This window comes from Argiope bruennichi, chromosome 6 (assembly GCF_947563725.1).
Source record: "Argiope bruennichi chromosome 6, qqArgBrue1.1, whole genome shotgun sequence".
In the NCBI taxonomy this organism is placed as follows: Eukaryota; Metazoa; Arthropoda; class Arachnida; order Araneae; family Araneidae; genus Argiope; species Argiope bruennichi.
In genome coordinates this window covers 12,713,343-12,739,178 of record NC_079156.1, presented here as the reverse complement: position 1 = coordinate 12,739,178, position 25,836 = coordinate 12,713,343, and the positions used below count along the sequence as shown (strand labels likewise).

General features: G+C 32.3%; 1 protein-coding gene across 3 annotated transcripts in view; it reads left to right on the top strand.

The window, feature by feature from the left end:
- LOC129971209 (fibronectin type-III domain-containing protein 3A-like) overlaps positions 1-25,836 on the top strand; it is a 106,860-nt gene that overhangs the window by 50,475 nt on the left and 30,549 nt on the right. For all 3 annotated transcript variants that reach the window (XM_056084786.1, XM_056084787.1, XM_056084785.1), the window contains exons 2-4: positions 4,057-4,220; positions 23,134-23,314; positions 24,611-24,769. In XM_056084786.1, the coding sequence (XP_055940761.1) occupies positions 4,057-4,220; positions 23,134-23,314; positions 24,611-24,769 (504 nt within the window). The remainder of the gene's footprint in view (positions 1-4,056; positions 4,221-23,133; positions 23,315-24,610; positions 24,770-25,836) is intronic.

The window sequence follows — 25,836 nt, the reverse complement described above, 5'->3', positions numbered from 1 at the left end:
ATGCTTTAGTATACAGTGCATGCTTAATTGGTCGACAAAGTGGCCTATGTAGCAATCCTTTTTTTTTTTTTTTTTTTTTGTAATAAAAATTGTTTCTATATGCCTCATCTACACTAAAAGTTTGTATAATTGCTTTAGAATCATTCTTAATATGTACTTGTCATTGACCTTTTCGTAAATAACCACCTTTAACATTCTTGTTTCTTAGTCTCAAAATTCACAAAGTTTTCATTGAGAAAGTTTAAGTATACGTTCCTACAGTTGCATCACTGGCAGATTAGATATTCTATTGAATTGCTTTAATTAAAAGAAATCAGAAGCTTAGACTTTAAGTCAAGAGAAACATATCCCATTGCATGAACGCGCGTATCATAATATTCTTGAAGTTTTTTTTTTTTTTAAAGTTCACATTGAAGAGAAGGCGCCTCTGACGCTTCATATCATTCGAAAACATCCGGGGAGTTTTGATGACCTTCTCGAGTCAAGAGAGCGAGCTAGAGATTCTCATTTTAATATGTTCTGTGGTCAAGGTTGTGCCTAAAAAATAAGTAATAGCATCAACTCAAGGACCCGTTCTGTCGCCAGATTTTGCGTCGAATTCTTTAAAGCAGCCAGTTTGGAAATTCAGGAAAATATGTATAGAATTACTTCAGCAGACTTAAAAAGGAATATAGAATTTGTTTCCCCTTGTGCTGTTGCTCGTTATATCACCTACCGTTTAATCTTTGGTTTCGAGTTCGATAGGCTTAATTCGGTGTCCTTTCCGCTTTGCATGGTATTCTAACGACGTCCAGAATATCTTGTATAAACTTCGCGTAATTCTCATTAATTTTTTTTTATCAGCAGCTGCTGTCTTTGTTTATTTGAGGGGCACCAAATGCAAATTGTAATGCTCATTATTTTCTAAACATATTAAAATGCAAGTTTCGAAAGATTCCTCCATATCATCGAAACCCTCTGCAGCTCTGAAAATGAGATTTAAAAGTATTCATTGATTTATTTAATCTTGCTTTATTAACCGTTTCTAAGTCAATGGGATACAATCTCGCCCCCAATGTTCTTTTCTTCTTCTTTTATCCTTTTACAATATAAGGCATTTTATCTCTATTGATAACTTTTATTTTTTGAAATTATTCATTTCTTTCAACGGCTCTGTTTCTTTAAGGATTTATTGAATTGAAAACATACAGTCTGACGTAGATGATTGTATAACTAAATTCTGGAACTAAGTTTGAAAGCATGAAGGATTGTATCCTTTTTATCTTATATCGCTTGATTAGAAGCAAGCGAGAAATCTTAGGAAAAAGTATAAAGGGGAACAAATTACTTAAATGCAGCAAACCGATTTTTCAGTTTTGCGTCCAATGGTCGTGATACTAGGGTCACACGTCCTGATTGCCCCACTCTAGTTAGTTAATGCCATTGGACATACCGTGAGAAATCAGAGCAAGAAATAAAATTTTAAAGATGTTTTCGAGTTTTTAAAGGGTGATCATCAATTTTAGCATGAAAAACCATCAATCACTCTTATCAGAATGAGAAATATGCATTGTCTTTAGTCTGTCTAGATACCCATCAAGTCTTCCCGTCGAAGGTGTTTCAGTTCCTGTAGATCTAAGATGTGAGCGCATCTGACATTAAAAATCAATTTTATACGGAAGAGGAGGCTGGTATCTTTAATTAGAAAGTATGCAAAAGAGCTCTGCGAAGCAACTTCGGATCTTTCTTCTTTTTACTTCAAGAATGCTAATTGCTATCTAAATTGCTAATGTTATGAAAGTCTGGCTTATATTTTATTATTATTTTCGCGCATTGGCGATTTTCTTGGTATAAATTTCAGTAGGCGAAAAGATTTTTACTAAAAAAGAAAAGGAAGTTGGGGACAATTTTTATAAAACGATGTCCAGCCTTATGTTGGTGGAGTTAATTTCGATCTTCTAATATCACTTCCCACATTCCAGTGCTCAGCTGGAAGCCTACTTCTCACGTTAGAACAATGTATTAAATGTTTTAAAAAGGTTTTTAATGAATTTCAGTTCATTAATTTTAAGGAATTCCTTTTTTTTTCAAATTGATCTTTTTTTTTTTGAAGAGTCATAACATCATTGCACAAAAAATGGTCTTTTAAAAAGGTTAATTTCTTTTTCTTTTCTTTTTTTTTTTTATGTTTGAAATCTTTCGCACAGTGAAGCTCAGTAACGGTTTCGAATACAAGCCTGATATGAGCCTCAATTTTCTTTATAAGATCCCTGTTTTTTATTTTAAAATCGCATTTTCGAAATTCGATGTTCAGTCGTGGGGAGGGGGGAGGCACCCAGCTTTATTCTAACATCGTTCATCGTACAGTCATAAAAATGGTAGCATATGATAGGCTTAACGTACTCTTAAACAATTTCGAATTAAAAATTTCATAAAGGGCCGTCTATATAGTGAAGTAAGAGTAAACTTTAAAATTTTCAATAGCAACACCATTTTTTCTCGTCAAATTTTAAAACTAGATCGAAATTTATTCCCGAAAGCAAGTTCCATCGGTTTAGATCAATTCATTTCGACAAGCCAACAAAATTTTGACTTTTTAAATAAAATTTAATTTTGAAATGAAAAAAATTGATGATTAAATGAAATTTAATTTTGTAATAAATATTTTATAGGATTTAACTATTTAATTTTACAAACATTCTTGCAAATTATTTCTCTGAATAATTTATGGGTAACAAACTCCATATTTTCTAACAAGAAATGAGTCATTTGTGTTTCTTTAAAATTTACTGATGTTTGTTGAAGAGCACAGTTTTTCTTACACAAGTCTCGAATCCCATAAGATGAATCTGCTGTAATTATAATTATTGTGTTTAATCACAAATGCAATAAAAAATAATTCGGTCAGCAAAACATTATTTATTAGCGCATTTAATATTAATACTTTGTAATAATATAATATTACAATTTATAATTCTTTTTATTGATTATTAATCAATTTAATACAGTTGGTTGATAAGTACTAAATTTTTCATGGCCCACTTAATTAAACTGACTTTATTCTGTTTAAGTAAGTAGAGTTCTAATACAAATTTTTGATTATTAAGCTGGTTACTTCTCGAAGACGAAAAGAATAACTATTTCTATAATTATTCTTACAGATACATATAATTATTCTTATACGTCCTTCTATAGTTCTATTTACATAAGAAGCTGCAAGACATGTGATGAATTATAACTTAAAAAAGTGCGACTATAATGGAAATTGAAGATGTGAATGAATATTTAGAGTGATTTGTGCAATTTGTTTTTCACTTCTGTAACGTGCATATGTCTTGTATGCATGATTTCGCACACTGAAATCTTTAGCAGACAAAAAGCATTTGCATAGAACTCTGAAGTTGCCAGTAATTCACGGAAGAAAAATTATTTACATTTAACAATGAATGAAATGCAGTACTTTTTTGTATGCTCGTAAAATAAATTGATGGTCATTTCATATCTATTTATGTGTATATACTGATGAAGAAATGCCGAAATGAAGTGTAAGAATAAAAACCTGTTAATTTTTTTCTCTCTCTCAATGGGTGAAATATTACTTTTAACACTAAAGTTCACATTTCTTTTAAATAATAATAAAAAGAATATATTTAATTTAATATATTCTTTGTTTATGCAACAAAAATTTCAATTTTAAGGCTTTTAGCGTAATGAAGAATCGGGTTCAGGTGTAATTTAAATAAAATTTTCAGTGGTCTTGAATATTTTTTTGCGGAAAATAATCATAATTCTTCCAAAACTTTTCACTACGAATATTTTGTAATTTTTCTCTCTTAGAACATTAATAAGAGCGTATTTTTATTAAGATTCTTTTTTTTTTTAAAAAAAAGCTGTGAGAAAAAGACATTAAAACAGAATAACAGGCAAAGGTTCTCACGAAAATTGAAAGAATTTACATTTTTATGTCTCGTTTTATTCCATTCACCTTGCTGTCATTTTTAAAAATATTTGTTGATATAATTTCTTTGAGCAGAATGGTTGTGGCGAGTACTCACCACTATTTTTTTTGTTCCACAGGGCACCCAGGAATGCGCATGGTGCAGAACAATAGCCCGGGACCAGTGCCTGTGCAGCTACAGGTGCCATCCGGCCACTTAGTGCAACAAGTAGTGGACGAAAATGGAACCGTTCGCCACTTCCTTTTCTCGCCACCCATGCCGATGCCTGTCGGACCACACTATGTAAGTACTCCTGGTTTCAGAAACGGGAAATATTTAAATTAGCCATCTTAGTCAGCCAAGATATCTGGGTTAAAAGTACCTAAAGCATTGTTGTGCTTCATACAACTCCATGTCATTAATTGTGTACTATTAATTATGTTAAGTATTGAGTCGTAGAAATGGAATTCAGCCCTCCACCCCTCCGTTCGTTATACTAAGCATATGATCCTCTACGGCTTAGAACGGATTTTTACAACAGACCCTACGCGGGCTGCTTTTTAGTATATTGCCTGAATTAATAACTACCAAAAACATCAGATGGCTGGCGAGATCTCCGTATATCCGGAGTTATAGATCAAAAACAGAGTCATCTTTCCTCCTCCAGGCTGTTTTAAATTAATGAAATGCTTAAGTTCGTGAAGATACAGCTTAAAAAATAAAATCCCGCTTCCGTCTATATAATTTCATATCTGAACCCCAAACTATTGAATTGTTACTCATAAGTGTACTAGGAGCACACGACGTCAGCTGTCACAGCAGCGTTGTTTATTTTTAACATGGGATTTTATTAAATGATTTTGTATTAGCAAAAAGATTGGATGAACCGAAGCATTGATTCAATAGCAGCTCCAATGATATTCTTGCCTTGCTGAACCAGAAGAGAGTATTTGAACATATGATGAACATCTTTGTCTTCGCTGGCGTTTCAGCAAGAGCAACTTTGCTTGGTTTTTCATCCTCTCTCGGAGAAGAAATATTTGCTCTGGCCTCTGCTATCCCATTCCTTTTTGGTCGATGACACACTTGTCGCGGGAGAAGGATGTATAGGTACTCCCACTCAAATTAAACAGTGTCTGGTGGGCCTTGTGTTTTCGCTGACACCCACTTTGCTTGCCATTGCCTGCTTTTTGTCGCACTTTCTGCCTCACCTCCTCCCATCCAAACTTTTTTGGGGGTTCAGCGCACTTTGTCAACAACACGTGTTTTTTTTTTTTTTTTAATGAATTTATTTTTGGCGCTTTGAGTTTAAGGAAGTGCCGACATGCTGTTTTTTTACCAATGGGAGATAGGATTGACAAAATTGACACTAATGTTTATATCTGCACGCAAGGCCGGATTAAGCTTCGTAGGGACCCTTACACAATTAAGTTTCTGGGTCTCCTTTCTAAGTGAAACTGCTATCCTAATTGGTTATTTTTAAATTGATTTTAATATTTGTATAAATTACTGTTAAGTAACTAACAGGGTGACAAAATGAGGGAAAAAAGATTTCATTTTAATCTCGCTTATCGGAAGGAGTGAAAAACTGTCTTTATCGGGTGGCTATTATCTTAAACGAATGGATAGCTATCCCCCCATCCCCTACTGTAAAGTTAACATATTGCGTACGGGTCACGAGATTTCTCGTTTTTAGCTGGCCGGACGTTGTGGCCTGATCACGAGATATTTCGTTTTCATGTTTTTCGGCTAAATCGATGCATGATCTGCCAAGGCAAATATTTAACACATTAAGGACCGCAAAGAAATCTGTAAGACGTACGCCTGGGGGCGCATTTTTGGACAAACTTGTACTTCTAAAATCATTATAACTGTTATTTATGAAGCAATAACAGACGGGACCCGCAACACGAGAAAAATCGTGAGCGGTCTTTAATGTCTTAAAACAAAATACTGCTGCAAATCCTGCCGAACACGATTGCACAAGAGAATATGCTTTACTAAATATCGCACTTTAAAGCATTATTCAAGTCTGTAAAATAAATAATAGTTGAAATGTAAAAAAAAAAATCTTATATAATAAATACACGTATAAAATACATAGTAATATTTAAGAATATTTCATGTAAATGTAATACCAAATGCAAATTAAAAATGTGCATGTATGCATCTTATTGCTTATCAAGCTTTTTTCTAGCTTCTTTAATGATCCGTTTTTAAAAGCAACTACTTTCGAATGAAATTCGTTTATTTTCTTTCAGTAACAAATTTTAGTGACGAATGGAGCACCATTCCTTTTCGATATCTAATTTTGATACCTAAATTCATAAAAATAAATTGAATGATTCAAAATTAGATACCGTGAAATAAAGTTACGCACGTCTTCATTTAGAACAGAATTCCAGTTCTATAGTTGAACCTTTCATTAAGATTTAAATTTTTATGGAGGAAAAAATTTTCGGGCTTACAGAGCTTATTATTTGTTCATTTTTAGACCGATTTCGTAGCTCTTTCAGTGACATTTAAAATGTAAAGAGTATTTTTAAGTTGTTCCGATTAGAAAACCCTTTTTCTAGACTATAGGTCTGCACTACATTCTTCATTATAAAAGTTTTTCCGTGAGTGTGGATTTCTCATTCCTCTTTTACTACTTCACAGAATTCATTGATCCTAGTGGATTTGAGCTTTAGAAAGAGCTGTTTTCAACAGACCAAAGTACACTGGTCCGTCGATACTGGTCTTGTGTGGATCTTTTGAATTAAAATGTGATTCCCGATTTTGTCGAAGGCCCACAGTTGGCATATGGGGGACGTATAACAACACCTTTATTAAAAAATGCGCGATAAAGCTTTGGGGAAATCACTTATGCTTTTTTAAAATTTTATGATAAGCGCCTTCCTTTTGGATAGTAAGTATTCCAGTGGGTCTCCGCAGTCTTGTATGAAATATGTTGATTAATGTTACAAACAATTATATTAACATTTTTTTTTCTGCAGTGATAATTCGATGAAGAAGCATCCGAGATTTCTTAATAAATTATCTTTAAGAATACAATGGCATCCTTTTAGTTGAATTATTTTTTACTATTCATGCGTTGCTTCATTTGTACTCTCGATAGAACGGTGATAATCTGGAATGGAGAAGGAAAAATGCTCTTTTAATAACCCAATAAGGAGAAAAAAGATTTATAGTACAAAATGTCGGATGCATTCTATTTTTGAGTTGCATCTGGACACTGCTCTTTAATCTGAAATTAAATATCTCAATAAAACTGTTGATACCTGTTTCTGTTCAAATAGGTTTTGTTTAAGCGTATGAAACATTTTTTTCGTGTAAGAGTTCGTTTTTAGATTTGCACACTCACATTTTTTCAACAACCGATTTCGAAAATATGTCCAAATTCCTTCCTCAGTTCCAAATTGAAATTCCAAATTCAGCTTTAAAATGGCTCGAATATATAATATTTTGTAATTTTGAGTTAACGGTTCATGAACTGTAAGAAAATCAAATTTTCAGTTCCTATTATTCCAAATTTTATTCTTTTCTTTCATATAGTTTTCGAGGTATGTGTGCAAAGTAATCAAAAATTGTCAGAACAGCTTCATTTGTCCTTTCTTTTAGGGTCATTTGATCCTTACAAAATGTTTCTCTAGCAAGAGGTAAAAACCTTTAAAATAGAACAAGAAACAAAGCATGCCTTCTAAACATTGTTTTAGATTAAGATTGTTTTCGTATTCTTTTTTAAACAAATACGAGAGCAAGGAGACAATAGATGCATGTAACGGATCCTACTCCGCTTACATTTCAATGAAAAGGTTTTGTGTAGGACAAATGAAAGCCGATTACAGTTGAAAACATGATTTATAAGATCTTTAATGAATGAAAAAAAAAAAAAAACACGGGAAAAAGATTATGTGCAAATTACGCATTTATATAAAGCTAAATGCAGAAATCAATTTGTGGTGGAATGAAGATCGTTATGATCCTTGCAATGGAAGCAACAGGACCCATGTTTTCGGGAACATTTCTTGAATGATCACATTTCACACAAAACACGAAGACAAGACATTAACGCACGCACACCTTAACAGAATAGCATTACATCTCATTAAAGTACCAATCGCAATGCACTATGAGATAGATGCGTACCTAATCAGGCGTCGACATCTATTATCCAAAAGAGAAGATAAAGTATTGCAACTGCTACAAATTGAATAAAATACGAAAGCAACTCCTTATGAATAAATAAGGCTGTGCCACTAAACTTTGTAAAAAAAAAAAAAAAATAAAAAAAATAAAAAAAAAAAAAAATAGAACAAAAACTTTAATTCATTCGAAACGGATTGCATACCGTCTTTGAAAGTTTTTAAGTTCAACAAAGAAAAATTATTCAAATTAAAAATGCAGCGCGCGGTCGCATCCACATCCAACATACTATAATGTATCATTTTATTGGAACTATAGAAGTTGAAGAGAAAATAATAATTTTTGAATCGTTGTGGCGCAATACGAGAAGACTAGTTATTGTTTACTATTTCTGAATCGGTTACGCAGCACTGACCTTTGTGAACGAAGCAAACTTCTTTTGTCGAGGCGTCGGGAAAACCCACCGCACAAAAGCAGATAAATGAATCGCTGTTATCAACATTCCTGTGACGTTAAAAGTAAGCTTCGCAGAACAACCTAATTGTGACGTGCACTCTGTTACTGTGGGGAGGGAGGAGAATCAAGAAAGCGAATCGAGGTAAAGGAACGACGTGGCCTTGCGAAGAAATATCCCCCCCTCCCTCCTGTCATTCTAACCTTCACTATTTTATCCGAGTCCTGGTGTTGTTGACCGAGAAACTGTCGCCGGACCTAGACGGCTCCCTCTTATTGCCCGCCATTCCAAAAGGAGGATCGAGAAAGGGCTGTTTTCATGAATTCTTCCATAGCCCAATCATGTTGTGGATTGTTGGATCTGGATGTGATCGCACATAACATTGGATCTCGACAGATGTGTAGGGTGGGGCTTCGTCACCGTCTCCCGTTATGAAAGACCGAGTCATCTTTATATTGTTATTTGCTTTCAAGGGAAGGAGCATGTTATGTTATCTTCAGTCTAATATGTGCGCAAATTTAGGGCGGATTTAATGGTTTAATTTATTTATTATTACACACTTTGGGTAGCTGTTAATCTTTCACTGATTATTATTTTTTATGAATTTTTTCAAGATTCTTTTATAATAATGCTAACTCTGTGAAAACTGAAAAGTTACAATTTGCCCGAGTGGAAGCGGTTCATTTGCAGCAGTTATGCAATATAACTTGCAATCAGTGCGTATTTTACTTTCGATACGTGTGAAGCTTTTAAAGATAAATTTTTAATTGCTTCTTTACTGTCTCGTATACAAAGTAGTGATAAAGTAAACGTCAAAAAATCCGAATTCGAGATTTTGATGAATTCCCACGTTTTAGATGTCATTAAGTTCGAAAAATACATTTTACAAAATATCTGTCTGTCCGTCTGTCTATAACATACGAGCTGACTAGTTTGCCAAATTTTGAGCGAAATTTATTCATTGGAAGTCTATTTGTCCGGCTGTTCGAATATAAGTGAAACAGTAATTGCAAAACGAAGAGAGTTGGACGAATGAAATTTGATACACTGATTTAATATCTATATTGTAAACACCCATCAAATTTTGTGTCAAATCCAACGAGCGGTTGACTGTCTATCAGTCTATAACTTCAGAAACATATAAATCCGATAACTCAAAAACAATGTTTTTCAATGCACAGTAAAATGCATTTCAAATTATAGTGAAACTTGGAAGTAGCTAATAGAAAACAAAAGAACCGGGGAGAAATTTGAATTGGCGACGAATTGAATCAAAAGCATTCAATTAACCAAATTTGAAAGTGTTTATGTGAGTTATTATTTCCTCCATGCGCACTGCGATAAATACTTCATGATATGTCAATATTAGAATCACTTTATAAATCCGGCTTCTTTAGTTGCCATAATTCGGACTGACTTCGTCATGATTTGTGGTATTGACTTGGCAGCTCTAAGTCTGCGATTCGCAAAGATAACGCTTCTTTGTTCTTGCTGAGGTACTCTAGGAATATTGTGAAAGTAGTTGAAAATAATTTTCTTTCTAAATTGGGAAAGATACCTTTTATATTCAACGGTATTTACTGCATTTTATTTTTAAAGTGCTTGGATGCAAACAAAATTATCACTAAATGCGTGTGTCTCTGATAAGGTTCAGAAAAGCACTCGTAGAACCGCGGGATATCACTTTTCGATGCATTGGAATGCATTGAAGGACTTCTGTTTTCAAAAGGAATTTCTTTTTGGCAGCGACTTTATTTCTTGAAGAGGAGGAAGAAGGTGGGTGGAAAAATAAATATGAGAATTATTTATTCCTCAATTCTATGTTACATCACAGTGGCACCTTAGATGTTATGGGTGTGGATCGCGCATTTACGTTTTTCGGCGTAATTTAAATGGAGAGGAGGTGCCAGCTCAGATATTGTCCTCTTCATTTGACCGCGGTTCAAAAGTACGAGTTGCCATTCCAAAATAGCCCTAGTGTTGCTTTAAAACGGGACTTTAATATAACTGAATTAAACTAAGCTCAACTCGCTTCTCTAATTTTGAATAATTTAATTATTAGGCTAGAAAAATAATTACTTTTAACTTGATGTGGATGAAGTTAATAATACGTAGCCAAGCAGTTTTCAAATGTTTATTCATTTTAATTAAAAGATAATCTTTAACGTTTCTAAAGTTTTCCCTCATTCTTTACTTTTGTTTATAAAGATTTACTAATTGATGCTGCTCAGTGATAAAAAAAAGTCATCAAAATATAAGATTGAAATAGATATTCATTTATAAATGTTATTTTCCTATTTATTTCAGGGGGAAAAATCGATTGTATAATATAATATGAATTTTATGTCTCATTATTTTCATGGAAAAAAAAATTATAGCCAATTTTTAGGCTTGCAAAACATATTCTGCTCCAGAATAACATTTAAAACGGCTTCTGACAACTTTGGGAGGAGAAAAGGTGCTGCAGTTCCTTCTGCTCTTTACATCAAATCTTTGAATGCGAAGCGAAACGAATCGCTTAGTTGCTGGCCGTGCGCAGCAGTGGAATGTAGATTTCGTAGTCCTCTTTATTTCTCTCTTTCTCTACGAAGATAATTACCGTTTTTGCCTTGTGTTTCCTTTTGAATATTTCAACATTCGAAAAGGGAGTCGTGGAAGATTGTTGATGAAACTAGATATATGCAAAATTAAATAAATGATTATACTTAGAAAAAACGGGGGGGGGGGTCAGCAATTCCTCAAAAATTATCCGTGAACTGATACTATTTATTTGCTGAATTATGTTTTTAGTTGCGATTCCCCCCCCCCTTTTTTTTTTCTTTGCAGAAGTTAATTAAACCAGCCGCAGAGTTTTTCTCTCGTCTCAGTTATCTGATGTGAATTGCATATAGCTTCATCATTTTGTTAAGAAAACTAACTGAGGATTTTTAAAAAAAACCCCAATTTCCATTGATTAATTGGGCTTGAAATTTGATACAGATGTCAAAATCAGATTTCAATCTAAGCTTTTTTACATTTCGAAATTAGAACATTCTGGAATAGCAAGCAGACTGGCAGAAGATGAATCAGTTGACGTATTTGGTCTGAAATATATGGAAAATAACAATTGTGGAAATGTAGTTACATGTTAAATTTCATCTATCTAGCTCGCTGCATATTTATATTTCACGGTTACTCGCTTCCAACTAACGGATTTCCTAAAATGTGATCGAAATAAGCAAAAAATATGGTATATTTAATTCTTTATTGACTAAAAGATGTGCAAGTCCAAGCGAATTTTTTTTATCTATCTCGGATATGATTATTACAGATTAATTAACGAAAGCTATGGTAGAAGACATATTGGTCATAGACAGAGTTCTTAAGAAATAATATATTATTTGTAGTACATTCTAGATATAAATTATAATAACATCAGAAGCTTCATTTCCTTGCAGTGAGATCTTCATTCATAATGTTTGCGAACACTCAAATAATAATAATAAAAAAAGCCAGGTTGATTTCTTAAAATACCTGGTATTGTTGGAGAAAAATCAAAAATTCAAACAACAGAAATGAGGGCCACCCTAATGAAGAGTTTGTAAATAAAACCGTTGCAATCAAATTGAACATTAGAAATGAACTTACTGAAATGTTAGGGAACAGACTTAAAATAATTTATTTCAGTTAAAGGCGCAGAAATGTTTTAATTTCTGCCCTGCTTTGCCCACAGTAGACTTAGCAAATAATTAATAGTTTTATGACGGAACGTGTCCTGTACAAGAGTGCTATAAATCCTAACTTCCGTATATCCCGAAGACCTTGGGAAAATACTTTTTCTAACCTCTTGCCCTACCCCTTCAATTAACATGTTTGGTTCATTTAATGGAAGGGATGTTAAGAATTTACAAATCATCAGTTTTGAGTGTTCTTAAAAAAACTTAGACCAACATCTGTTGAATATCATCATCAGTCCCTTGCCTTCTTTTTTTTTTTTCTGTTTACTTTCTTGAACTTTTGCTCTCTGATATCGCTAATAAGGGAGATGTTCGAGATTTATGGGAAATAGCCGCAGCGTAAAGTCTGTTCTGCGGTTGTAAAAACTTTTCTGGCTGCCACATTGTAAAGATGTATCACAAGAATGTGCTTGCGATATGTTTAATGTATGGGATATTCAAAGAAATTTATGTGCACGCTGAAAATTTTAATGCGAGCGATGAATGTGCATAAAGTGCCAAGTCACGGGGATGACTGAAAGAAAGTAACATTTGTTTTGCCATTTTTGTGCTTGTTACTCTGTATACTTCTCAGTTTATTTCGTTTGACTTTATTATTTTCGGAGCATATGAATAATAAAAGCTATATATAATATAAATGTTTGGATATATTTAAATGACTGTTGACTTACGATCGCCTACTCTAAAGTTCCCCTTTTGAATTTTTTGATATTTTCTGCTAATTATATCGACATGTGCAGTTGACTGACGACTGATACGCACTCGGAAAGTTTCCATGTCTGAATACAAACTGTTCTATCTATTTCTGAACCATCATCAGAACCATTGTATTAAATATGTGTTGTACTTACTCTCAGAACAATATTTGTTGGAGACCGATAATAATTTTGCCCACAAAGTATTGATAACTGACTGTTTTTGGCGCCGAGATTATAACCCTTTGCATTACGTTTTAAATCTCTTGTGCATAACTTGATGGATTGAACAAAATATATGTAAGCAACCAATTGGAGCTGACATTTTAGGTGTGTTACATTAACCCTTTGTATTCGAGAGGTGACTCATGGTCACCATTCAAGATGGTTCATCATTTTGACGTTTTATTTGCTGATTTATTTCCCAATTTTGATGGTTAAAAACACTTACAGAACGATGTACTAAAGAATACTGAATTAATAAGATATACTGAAGAATATACTTATGCTTGTATACTTAAGAATAAGGTATACTGAAAGAAATAATTTTTGATGAAATTCAACTTGAAACAATTTTTATATATTTATTTATCGGAACTATAAACAAGCCCTTGTATTAGATGAATAATTTTGCATCGAATTACTTTTCCGAGCGCAGAGGGTTAATAATGTCACATCTGTTTTTCCGATTTGTTTATTGTGTACGCAAATTGTCTTTAAGGGAACAATTTGCATATTTTTTTTGTGTATAGGTTTCGCTTTCTCGTGTCTCATATTACTTGAGCATATTATTGGCAGACTCTTTTTTTCCGATAGTGGATCAAAACAGTTTAAACTTTTATTTGATGTTTTCTTATTAAATAGTACATAAAAATAATAAACACATAAAAATCACATTTATGTACTCATCTTATTTTTTAATTGACATATTTGAAGTAAATTTCAACAAAATTTGACAAAAAGGTTATCCCTCTACACAAAATTCTAATGGGATAATCATAATTTTCTTTACATGCTAGGTATAGTCATCAACAACAGCAAAATAAATAAATAAAAGGAAAACAATTCTGTAACTTTGTTATTTATAATTGCTTCACAAAATTGTTGCCATAATTGTTGCACAAAATTGTTGCCGCTGGAAATGGCTCAAAAGGACAGGTTTGTTGAAGAGTTAACTAAAATAGTTAATTAACTATTATCTTTTGTTATTAAAATGCTGAAATGTGCAAATACTGGTATATAGTGTTTCGGTTGCCTCCAAGGGCATTGCATGCCAAAGATACTCAACACACCATCAACTTGGATCGTAATTTGATTTTCATGAAGTTATGGGGAGTCCTGTTATGTATTCACTCCTTGGCTTTGAGAAATGACAAAACTAACATTTTATCTCCTCAACCTCCCAATTTGAAAGCTTATACTTCCCAAGTTAGAGGAGGAAGACGGCTCCGCTCCTTCCCGTCGTCAGAATTTCAGAAGTTTTCAAAATTTATCGAATGTTAAAACAAATATCTCATTTCCATTCTTCTTTAGTGACTTTTCACCTAGGCAGAGGAGTCAGCACGTGTTTAGGGTACGAATGCACCAACGGCATTTCTTTGGCGACCTCAGGAAGAGAGGCAGCCCGTCCTTCATGCTTCCTGCAACCTTGAGGATTCTCGCCTTTGTTTCGAACTCTCCTTTTTGTATGCATTTGTGGAATCTCTCGCACCAAGAGACCATTGCACATTGTAATTATTTCTTAGTCGGTATTATGTTGCTTGCGCACAATGAAATTGATAGGAAGCGTTGTGTGGTTTATGTTTTTCTCTTCCCAAGGTAACGAGCAATTGGCATCTGAATCGGCATTGTTGTTGGGTGAATCCTCCTGTTTTTTTAAAAATTAAAATCGCATCAAAATGGGTTGTTGAAACCCTGATTAACTGGACAGTTCGGGTTACTTTCTCCCTAACGTTAAATCAAGCCTGCACATATAATGCGGATCAATATTATTCAAAGAAATTACTTTGTAGAAATTTCATTTTGTGCTGTGCTTATTCTATATTAAAAATTTCTATGAATATTTTTCAAAAATAACATTAAAAATTATTTGTCGTCATCGTCTATTTGCTGGCAAATTTATTATGGGTCCCCTTTTCTTTAAATTCTGTAATCTATGAATTATTCATTCGCGAATCATATTAAATATTTCCAAAAGCAAGTAGTACTTTTAATATCAAGAGCAGTTCAATTATTTTTTTAAATTAATCTTCATATAATTATATGTGTACAATAATTCATCTTATTAGAAGGCTGCCAGTCATTGGAAGTTCGTTTTTAAAAAAATCGGTAATGAGGGTATCTCCTTCTAAGTAAGAATTGTGGACCTTAAGTAAGGCAGAGAACGCCGCACATGGCATTGGCGTATAGCGATTACTAAATATTAATCTTTGGCTTGAATTTGTAGGTTTTACTGAATCTTCGTTATTCTTGGCGAGGTTTCTGGTGATTAATTATTGACATGCGATTGAAAATATCCAAAAATCAAATTTGACCTTTTAGATGCGTTTTTCCCAACCGATTGAAACCAATATTTGATACTGAATTGCAATTGCAGTCACAAAATTACATACCAAATATGACAAGTTTCAGTCATTGCATTTTTGAGTTATCGCATTAACATGTTTTTGAAAGTACAGACTGACAGACGACCCGCTCCACGTTAGATTTTATTCAAAATTTCAATAGGTGTCTTTACTATGGATATTAAATCCGAGTACCGAATTTTACCCATCTGGCTCCCTTTCTTTTTGTAGTTATTTTGTTAGCCTATTTTCGAACAGCCGGGCAGCAGACTTCCTCTGAATGGATTTTGCTCAGAATGATAGAAATCTTCAAATTTAGTTTAAAAACCATATACGAAGTTTCATCCGTCCAGCTCAAACCGGTTTTTGTTATCTTTGTAACAGACGGAGAGACAGACGTAATGCCGAAAGATGTGTTTGTTCGAAAGATCTGAAACATGCAGATTCGTCCAAATCTGGAATTGGCAATTACTATACTTCATATCCGAGAAAGTAAAAGAGAAGCCTCTTTATTTCACCCCGTATGGTGACAAGCATGTCTTTCACGTTCCCTTCATGGTTTTATGAAAATGCCTTCTTGCTTAAGGGTTCGATTTTGTGAATTGCAGAATTATGGAGAAACTTCATAATATATTTACTTTCTCGGAACGTGTGCATGCACAGACACAAAATCGGAGAGAAATATCTGTTTTTTCATCTCCTCCCCTCCCTTAAATGACGAGTTCTTCTGAAAGTAATTTTTGAAAACTTAAATCTTATTTTTAATAGCTTTAACCTTTCCCGAACACAAAGTGCTCACAGAGAAAATAATTATAACGATCAAAACATTGCTGCCTCAAGTTTTAACGAATCTCGGTATTTCATATCCTGAAGAATCGTTTTTGTAATCGTCTTTTGATTTGTAAGCATATACGAACACATTAGCTCAAAACACAAGTTACATGGATGGAATTTGCCATATGATTTTAGTCATCGAAATCGTGAGTGCGTATCAAATTTACGCAGGGTTCACACGAGGGCAATTGTTGCGCGCAATAGAATGTTACGCCTACTTCAGGAAGATCATGTGACCGCAATGGGACAGTGGCAAATAGTTTTCACGATGAGATAACCATTTGCCATTGTCCCGTTGGGGTCATGTAATGTTCTGAGGTAGGTGTGGCCTTCCATTGCGCGCAATAGTTGACCATGTGTCTTTTACGTATTCGTTTACACGAAAATGTGATAACGGGGGTGGGGAATGCTGCGACTTACACAAGTAAATATATTACTTAACTTAAAGTTGAAATACGTTTACATTTTCTGGACCCAGTTGATCAAAAGGAAGATGTCTCGAATATGTACTGTCTTTTCTTGCTTGAAACTTCGAAGTGCAGAAGTTTTCGTTGTGTGAAGGAAATAAGGTGATAACTCGGCGAAACCCAGTTTTAACTGCAGTCGCTAAAGTTTTTTGTCTGTGTAACTCGGCTTTTTTTAGACGATTGTCAATCTGCTTTTTTGCTCACTTGTTGCTCTGTGCGAAACTACTATTATTTTTTAATATTATGGGCGGGCACAGTTTTAATATTTTTCAGGGATTAATTAGCGCTATCGAATAATTACATCAAGTTTTCGATCAAAATAAAAAAATATATATATTCCTTTTATTGCACTTTTAATTGTGTTTGTGTTTTTTAAAAAAACTTTTATCAAAATTGTTCTTCATTCAAGGTGATGAAATACTCCTAGCCATACTTATCGTTGTTCACCCATGACTATTCATGATAAAATCGTGTAAAAAAATAATGAAAAACAAACTCACGTCACTGCCTTATCTGCTGTGTGCTTTAGCACCCTATTACTACTTCTCACTTTATTGCCGTGTTTTGGCGTCCTCGTTTTTGATTTATCTCCCAAATAGGACTGTTGAATGAATTTTCTTCCTGCTTGTGTTTTTCAACGGAACAGCTCTTTCCCGCGCTTTTCGTACCCGCAGATTAGCAGTTGCTCGTCAGCCACTTTAAAAATGATTAGTTGCAATTTTCTTTCTTTCTTAATCTGATTGACGACGTGTTATAATTCTTAAAATAACATTTGAATACCGTATTTTAATGAAGTCGCCAACTGTTTATGAAACTGATAATTTAATATTTTATTCAAAACCTTGTGTGTTCTTGAAATCTTGCATAATAATTCAAATTTGAATAATTATTTTATTACAACAGTAAATTCCTCGGTAATCCCACTACTTATAGACAAACACTTCAGGAGAAGATGAATTTTTAAAGTATAATCAAATTTTTTTTTCATCATTTCAAAATAAAATATAAATGATTTAAATTAATCAATTACTTCAGAATGAAAATATCAAAGCGCAGTTTATTACATTCATTCGTACATAGCAAATACTGGGATATATAAGAGAAGAGCCAACATTATTTCATTATATTTTTAATTCACAAGCTTTTGGCAAAGTTTTTTGGAGGGATACCTTCTACCTTCTTGAAACAGAGGATGGGTCTTCTCAAATCTTTCTCGCATTTTCCATACTAAAGGTGTTATCCCAAAGGATGCTTTGCATGGCAATGGCGTATAATGGTTACATATCAACTTTTGGCATGAATTTAGCATTTCAACTGAATTAGTTGTGTGATCCTTGGTGAGGGTTTTGGCAATGGCATTCGGTTCAGCGAGTGGGTAACGATCATTGGTTTCCGAAATTTGTGAACTGTGGGGAATCTTTAACAACTGACTGCTTCTCATATTTCGGATTATATTTTGTAATAGTTAATTAAATAGTAATAATTCACGTAGGAACGTGGCTTTGAAGTTGGTTGTATTAAAAAAATATAGTTTTGTGCGTTTAGTTTGTCCGACATTTTGGAAAACACGTAGCTTAGCCATTTCAGAAAAGCCGTCATTCCGTGCTTATCAATTTTATGAGATGGATGTCAATAAGCAACATTTATACGGTTACATTCTATTCTGTTTTCAAATGGAAAGAGAGAGAGAAAAAAATGCTGTTCAAGCTATGAAATCGATTAATTCGATATTGAGTAAACAATCTTCAAGTCATTAAGTAGTAAAAAAAAAAAAAAAAAAAAAAAAAAAAAAAAAAAAAACAGGTTGTGTGTGCGCGCGCAAGATTTCATGGTTGAAATTTTAGTCGAGAGCGATCCAAATCCAGTTGCAGTAATAATAATAAAAAATGGATGACGAAAAACTTCTAAGTTTTTGTGGCTGAAAATCCACGTTGAACTCAAGAAGAGTTTGCAAAGCAGTGAGAAATGACTCATTAAGGAATATCATTTCGATTGCATGATGTGGGCAGCTACAGAGGTAAGGAGAATGGGTTTTCCGTAAACTGATGGAAAAAAAGTAAAAATCGAAAAGTTGACACCTGCATGAGTTTGCCTTCTCGGTACAAAAGAAAGAATATTTTTCGAACAAAATCATTATGAGTGGTCGATAGCAGATTTTATACGACAGTCCTAAACGTAAAAAAATCTTGGGTTGATCAAGGACGGCCATCAATATCGGTTGCTAAAATGAATATCTATTACAAGAAACTGTTACTGTGTGGCTGAAAGGATCGGAAAGAGTCCTTTTCCAGAGCTTCTGGAATCTATCTGGTCAGTGTTCAAACTAAATACTATCAGGCTCAGTTAATGAAATTAAGTGATGTTCTGGTGGAAAAAACAGCCATTTACAGGCCAGGAGAGGCGATTGCTGCCTGACAGTGCTTGCGTACAACGAAATGATTACAGGAACTCATGTTCTTAGGCTGGGAAGTTGCCTAGCATGCGTTTTGAGTGGTATGATCTGATATAGAGTTTGTGAAATAATTGATTACAAATTACTATAATACTTATAATACGAATTATAAATTGAAAAAAAAAACTTGTTTTTTTATATATTTATAAAATTGTCCTTCAAAATTGATACTGATAAATCTACATATATAGAAGGAATTGACAATGACTGAGCAAAGTACACAATTTTTTGCAGTTTTTAAATGAAAGTTTGCGTGTTCAAATTTAAAATATTGATGAATTTTTCTTTATTTCGAAATTGATTTTAAAGGAAATATCGTTAAAAGAAAATAAGGTTGCGAAACTTGTCAATTGGCAGTCCTCTGCCCCTATCTCCTTGTCCTGCTTTATATATCAGCCATTGCATCATTTGATTATTTATATTTTAATTCTGTTGAGCTACTTTTTTTTGGTTGTTTGTCTGAACACTAGGAAGTAGAATATGGCTTCTTTCTTCTGCTGGCCGGGCGTTCGAAGACCTTGCCAGCCAACTCTTTTCTGGGTTTCTCCCTCGTTTCTGACGCCCTGATATCAGATCCTTGGAATGAGCGCTGCCGCCCACTGCAACCGCCGGCTCAGTTATCACTCGGGGAGAGGAAATGGAGAACTCTGGGAACACATTTTCCGTAGCGGCAGGAAGAAAAAAAAAAGTTGATATAGTTGCTTTCGCTGTTGCCATTTTAATTGTTGGGTGTCGAATTTTCTTTACTAATTTTTTTTTTCATTTCTCTGTAAATAATGATATTTTAATGTTGCGTAATCTCGTTTAAATGTCCTTCGTCTGTCATCATTATGCAGGATTTTATCCAAACACAAAACTGAGCCACAAACGACAGTTGTAAAATGAATTAAAAAGTTTTAGCTAGTAATGATTTAAAAAAAAAAAAAAATAAGTATCCGACTAAGTTATAAAAATTCTTTTTCCAGAAAAATTTGATTTTTTTTTTTTTAATGATCTGAAAATAAAGTCCAAACTTTGTAGATTCTGAAACAGACTTTGTATTTAATATACGTAAAATAGAACTATAGACACAATAGTTTCAGTAACACACAACAAATAAAAAGGAAATCGGAAACAGTGGTATTTTTAATCAGAAATAAGCGATTTATTTTATTTTTATCGTAAAATTCTCCTAAATAATATTTGATGTGCTTATATTAACTCACTATCTACTGCTTACTTCTAGTATTTCTGTTAAAAAAAAGTGTGAAAACTTCATTTGTTTCTAGCGCATTTGGCTGAACTAAATTACAAATACAATATCTAAACGCATTTTCTGAAGAATGAATATTTCACTGTGGTTCACGGAAAACACGATATCTCAAAGTCAACTCAATAAAATTTCAGGAAATTTGGTATGCATGTATTCAGTACCTTTAAAGGTGTAATAGACCACGCATTTTAAGATAGCTGTATTTATACATGTTGATACAACTGATTTTTTGATACTGATTTTTTTTTTCTTCAAAAACTAAAAGCAACGAGTGTATTTTTTCCCTCTAATAGTGATCTTTCAAGTCTGTTTTAGTTATTTCTAACTATATAAAAATGCTTATGTACAGTTTTTCAAATTGAAAATTATTAAATTTATAAAAAAAAGCATTAAAAGATTAACACTTAGCAGATCAAATGATAATGAAAAATTCTACCTGTAATATGCGAGCGATTGTGAGAAAAGGTTTTTCTTTACCTTGGCACGTTTCAACTTTGATATATTTGGAGTGAAAAGTTATCTTTGTTTTTATCTATGTTTTGAATTGATTTTAAAGTGGCTCCTTTTATTATAGTTGGGAATGTTTTGGCTGCAGTGTACTGTTGCATTTTATTCTTATATGAAGATTACAGAAAATATTGTAATAGTTAGAAAAAGAGGTTTAAAAAAAAAAAAAAACCGAACTCAAAATTTTAACGAATCTCCATTCGAGTTCTGAATTGACATGTCTATTTGTTCGTCTGTCTATCCGCGAAAAAGATAACTTCAAAACACTTTTAGCGAGATGGATGAAACAGCAATTATGATCTATATGATCATTTGGCAGACAACAAAATACGAAATTGCAAACTTTAACTAAAAACAAATAGCCTTGGAAGAAAAAGCTATTTAGTTGAGTAATGAGAACTCAAAAAGAGTGCATAACGCGGAAAAAAAGTTAATTAGTGAAATTTGAATAAAAATTTCAACTAAGGATTTGATTTAAACAAAAAATATTATGAGTAATGAAAACAAAATTAACCACATAATCTCAGCTATTTAATTTTGAGATGGACTGCACTCATAAATCTTTAAAATATTTGAATTTCTGATTTAAAATTTGAAGACAAGCATTCTAACCGTATCAGCCATCAAAAAATGGGATGGAAAAATCCATATTTCTGTCACTTTTAGAGTATTTGCTTCAGAGTGGTTTAGTATTTTCTCACAAATCGTTTTGACATTTTGATAATGGGTTTTTTCTGTAGATTGTTTGCTTGTCTTGCGACATAATCAAATACAATCAATTTGACATAATCAGACACACTTGTTGCACATTTCGGTTACAAATAAATGTATCGAAAAAAAAAAAAAAAAACTTTTTTTATGCTTGAAGTGGCGATTCTTTCTTTTATCTTCTACTTCTATAATGTACGATGTCTAGTACCTTTTTACAGATATGAATGTAGTTAGTTACATTTTTCCATTAATTCTACAGAGAAAAAAAATGAATTTTAATAGCTGTGATATTTATGGAAGAGGATGTCAGATACAGAAATTGTTTGATTCTTCATGTGAGGAAACTAGGCAGGGAGATAATCACTTAATAATTTAAGTTTCAAGTGACATCCATAATAAACTATGTAATTGTATATATTCATATGATTGCAAATGTTATGTTGCATTTATAAAATAAGGCTATTTCATTTATGGAACTTCAGACAAAAATGTGTTTAATTGTCCTCATAACTCGAAAAAAATATCAGGATTACCAAGAGACTAGTCTGGTTTGAGCAACAATGTACTGATATGTACCACCCAGTCCCACATTATGCATTTTCCCAATAAACCTTCCTTATGAGGCGGTATGCAATGCGCGAGGTTAGAACCTGGGACCTTGTGGTTAGCAGTCCAGTAACTGAACCATTATACCAAAACAATTGTTCGGGTAGAAGAGTTATTAACTGGCTTATATGCTATTCACCACACTTATCATGGCTGGTAAGCTTTTTGTCAAATCCCAGTGATTTTACTCCTTCATATATTCAGTGGGGTTTGTCAGATAGATACAAGCACCAAGATTCAATTTCTTTTGGGACGGCTAATTTTCAAACTTGATGATTATTGTGGCTTCATTTGCAGAATAGAACAAATATTTATTTCACATCAGCCTCCATTTTGGTTTCTAAGGATTTCCGATTAGTAACCATGATATCACTACTGATTAGCCATTACGAATTCAGTTGTAAAGTTAAAAGATATTAATTATATGCTTATTGAGGGAAAGGCCTTTTAATTCAGTTTGAAACAAGTTTTTTTTTTTTTTTTTTTTTTTTTTTACCCATGTGTATTTTTCAAAAATCATGTTACTTGGGGAGGGGGAATTTTTTTATTCTGATTTTTGAGTCTGTTCAATTGAATGTATATTGCCATTATCATTATTGCAACATTTTAATGCTGATAAATGACACATTTTAAAGTTTAAATCTATGAATGGCATTTATGTTACATAGCATAGTCTATGTGTGATACTTATGCCCTCACAAACCATTACTTATACATTATTTTGTCACTTGGATAGTAATTTTATTAATCACAATGTAAGGAAATTAAAGATGAGTTCAAAATGAAAATTTATTTTGAAATATTTATTACAGAGCCCAAGTCATGCATCTTCTGCACCTATAGCGCAGTATTATCCATATCCCACACCTGCCTATGGGCCTCCACATTTTCAACCACAGCCACCTAGTCATATGCAACCTGCTCTTAGTCCTCCTACTATTCCAGGTATTCTTCCTCATCCTGGATCACAGTGTAATGGTGAATCTCCACAAGGTTTGTAGAATTGTGTTTTAAATATTCCTTTTTTAGTTAATGAATATAAACTGAAGCATCTTGCATGTCCTTATTGAGCTGGGAATGATTTACAACTGTCAATATTATATTTTATTCTTGATTAACTGTAAACATATGTATTTTCTGACACAGAAATCTTGCATAAAAGAATCTCAAGTAAAATGGACGGTATCTGCTCATCGGGGGAGAGGAAAGAAAAGTCATTTTCTTTGACTTTGTTTGAATGCACAGTAGCTGCAGATATCCCACTAATGCTTTCTAAATTACTAACTACAAAATACACTTTTTCCAAAATGGAACTTATTCTAAATATTCTGCTTTTACTTTTTTCACAAAGCATTCTCTTGACATTGGTTTAATTTTATTTTCAAACATACGTATATAAAGTGTTGCATCTTTAAAAAAAAAAATAAGCTGCAGCACTAATAGCATAGAATGTTATGTAAATATTCAACTATAGCATGATAAATAGATTAGTTAGCTGATTAGCTATTTTATTGTTCCAATAAATATAGGGTGCATTCTCTTTTGTTAATTATTTCAAGTAATGTATCTGGTTATATAAAAAAATTACATAGTTAGGTTATTACAAGTCACATTTCAAAATAAAATGTGGCTACTATTATTCTTTTTTATTTCCCTACAATTTTATAATTTTTTGCAATAACACTTTTTTTAAGGACACAATATATATTCTTAAACATATCTTTTATATTCCAATCTCTTTATCTCCTCCAAATAAATACATGGCTGAGATAACAATATTTCCAATGCTCTTTTAAGACACTAATTAATGTTTATGGATCCTAATTAAATGATTTCTTTGTTTCCTAATGATTTAAATTTACTACAAAATTAAAATTGACATTTGAAAAATACTTGTTAAGTTTCCTATTCCTCATTAAATTGCAACTTTGACTTTCAACTTACCAAGGGAGAGACAATGTCTTTCAAATGTTACCATTAGTTGTGACATTGTGAAGTTCAAAGACAGAAAATGAAACAATCTGTGCGCATATTTTGCACACCTCTGTGGCTTTTTAACTGTAATAGGTTGAGAATATTTTTTAGAGTTTTTATACCTGAAGATGTTTGTTCACCTTTATTTTTAAACTTCTAAAAATACTATATTCATGAGTATGGATTTTCTTATACTGGTGTTCTGTAATTAAACAAATTTTCTATTGTTTGTATTTGAAATGCCAACTAAAATCTAACAAAGCTTATATAGACTTAAAAAAAAATCTTTCTTATTCTTTTAAATTGCCAATTTAGATTTGGATGCATCGCCTCCACCCAGTCAAATATATCTGACACAAAAAGATGAAAGCTATCAGCGCTCCACTTATAAATTTCGTAGAAAATTGGATAGTCGGAGTAGAGACAAGTTAACAATGCTGCCAAACCAATCTAATTCCTTTATTTGTAGAAAAGGTAATTTTTTAAAGATGTTCCATTCTCTTATGTCTTTTACATTATTTGCCAAAATATATTTTTCAATATATTTCTTACTAATTGCAAATGCTTTTCATTGCAGTTTTATGTATTAATAAGTAAATTGATTCTTTCAATTATAGTTGTGTAAGCAAAATTTCTATCTAATTCTTTTTCAGTTTAGTTTAGATCTAGAGACATATTAAGTTCTCATTATTTTTAAAAGATATTATCAAAAGTTATTTTATAATATTATGGCCTGACTTGATTTTAATATGAAATCCCCTTTAAAAAAATCATTTATCACTTGTCACTTTAATTGAAAATCATGTCACTTAAATTAAAATTTAAAAAAATAAAAATTCCCTAAAAAAATTTGTTTTTTAAAATACCTTATTGCATTTTGTACTATTCATATTTTTACATCAAATAGTATTTGTTGATTCATGAAAATATATATGAAACAAAATTAAACATGATTTTAAAGATTCATTAATATAAGATTTTTACATTAAGTATAATGAGTAATATGAAAACTTTGTTATCTCATTTTATATCTTGTATATTTAAAAAAATAATGAATAATAATAATGAACCATTGTATATGTTGTATGCAAAATTTCATAACAATAATGATAAACAAGTATAAGCAAATAATTTTTTTTAAATAGACTGGGGTTAAAAAAAAAAAAAAAAGGCTTTTAAAAATTTATTTGTGCATTATTTTATTTATTATTTATTGCAAATGGAATAAATTCTGAAATACTAAGAAAATTTAGCTGAATGAGTTGAAGAGCAATGAAATATGTTAATAAATTGAAAATCAATATTTTGACTAATTTTTGGGTGATGTTTCCTTGAGAATATATGCTTTTGACTTTTAAGTTCTTTCTTTTTTTAGTTAATTTTTGAGTTTTAATTGTATTAAATCTAATTCCAAATAATGTGAAATAACCCTTAAAATAGTTTGTTTGTTTTTATTAACTTGTTTAAATCAAACCAAAAATTACTTACTGAATAAATTTTTATTAACTAAATATGTTTGATGCATATTAAACATTAATTTA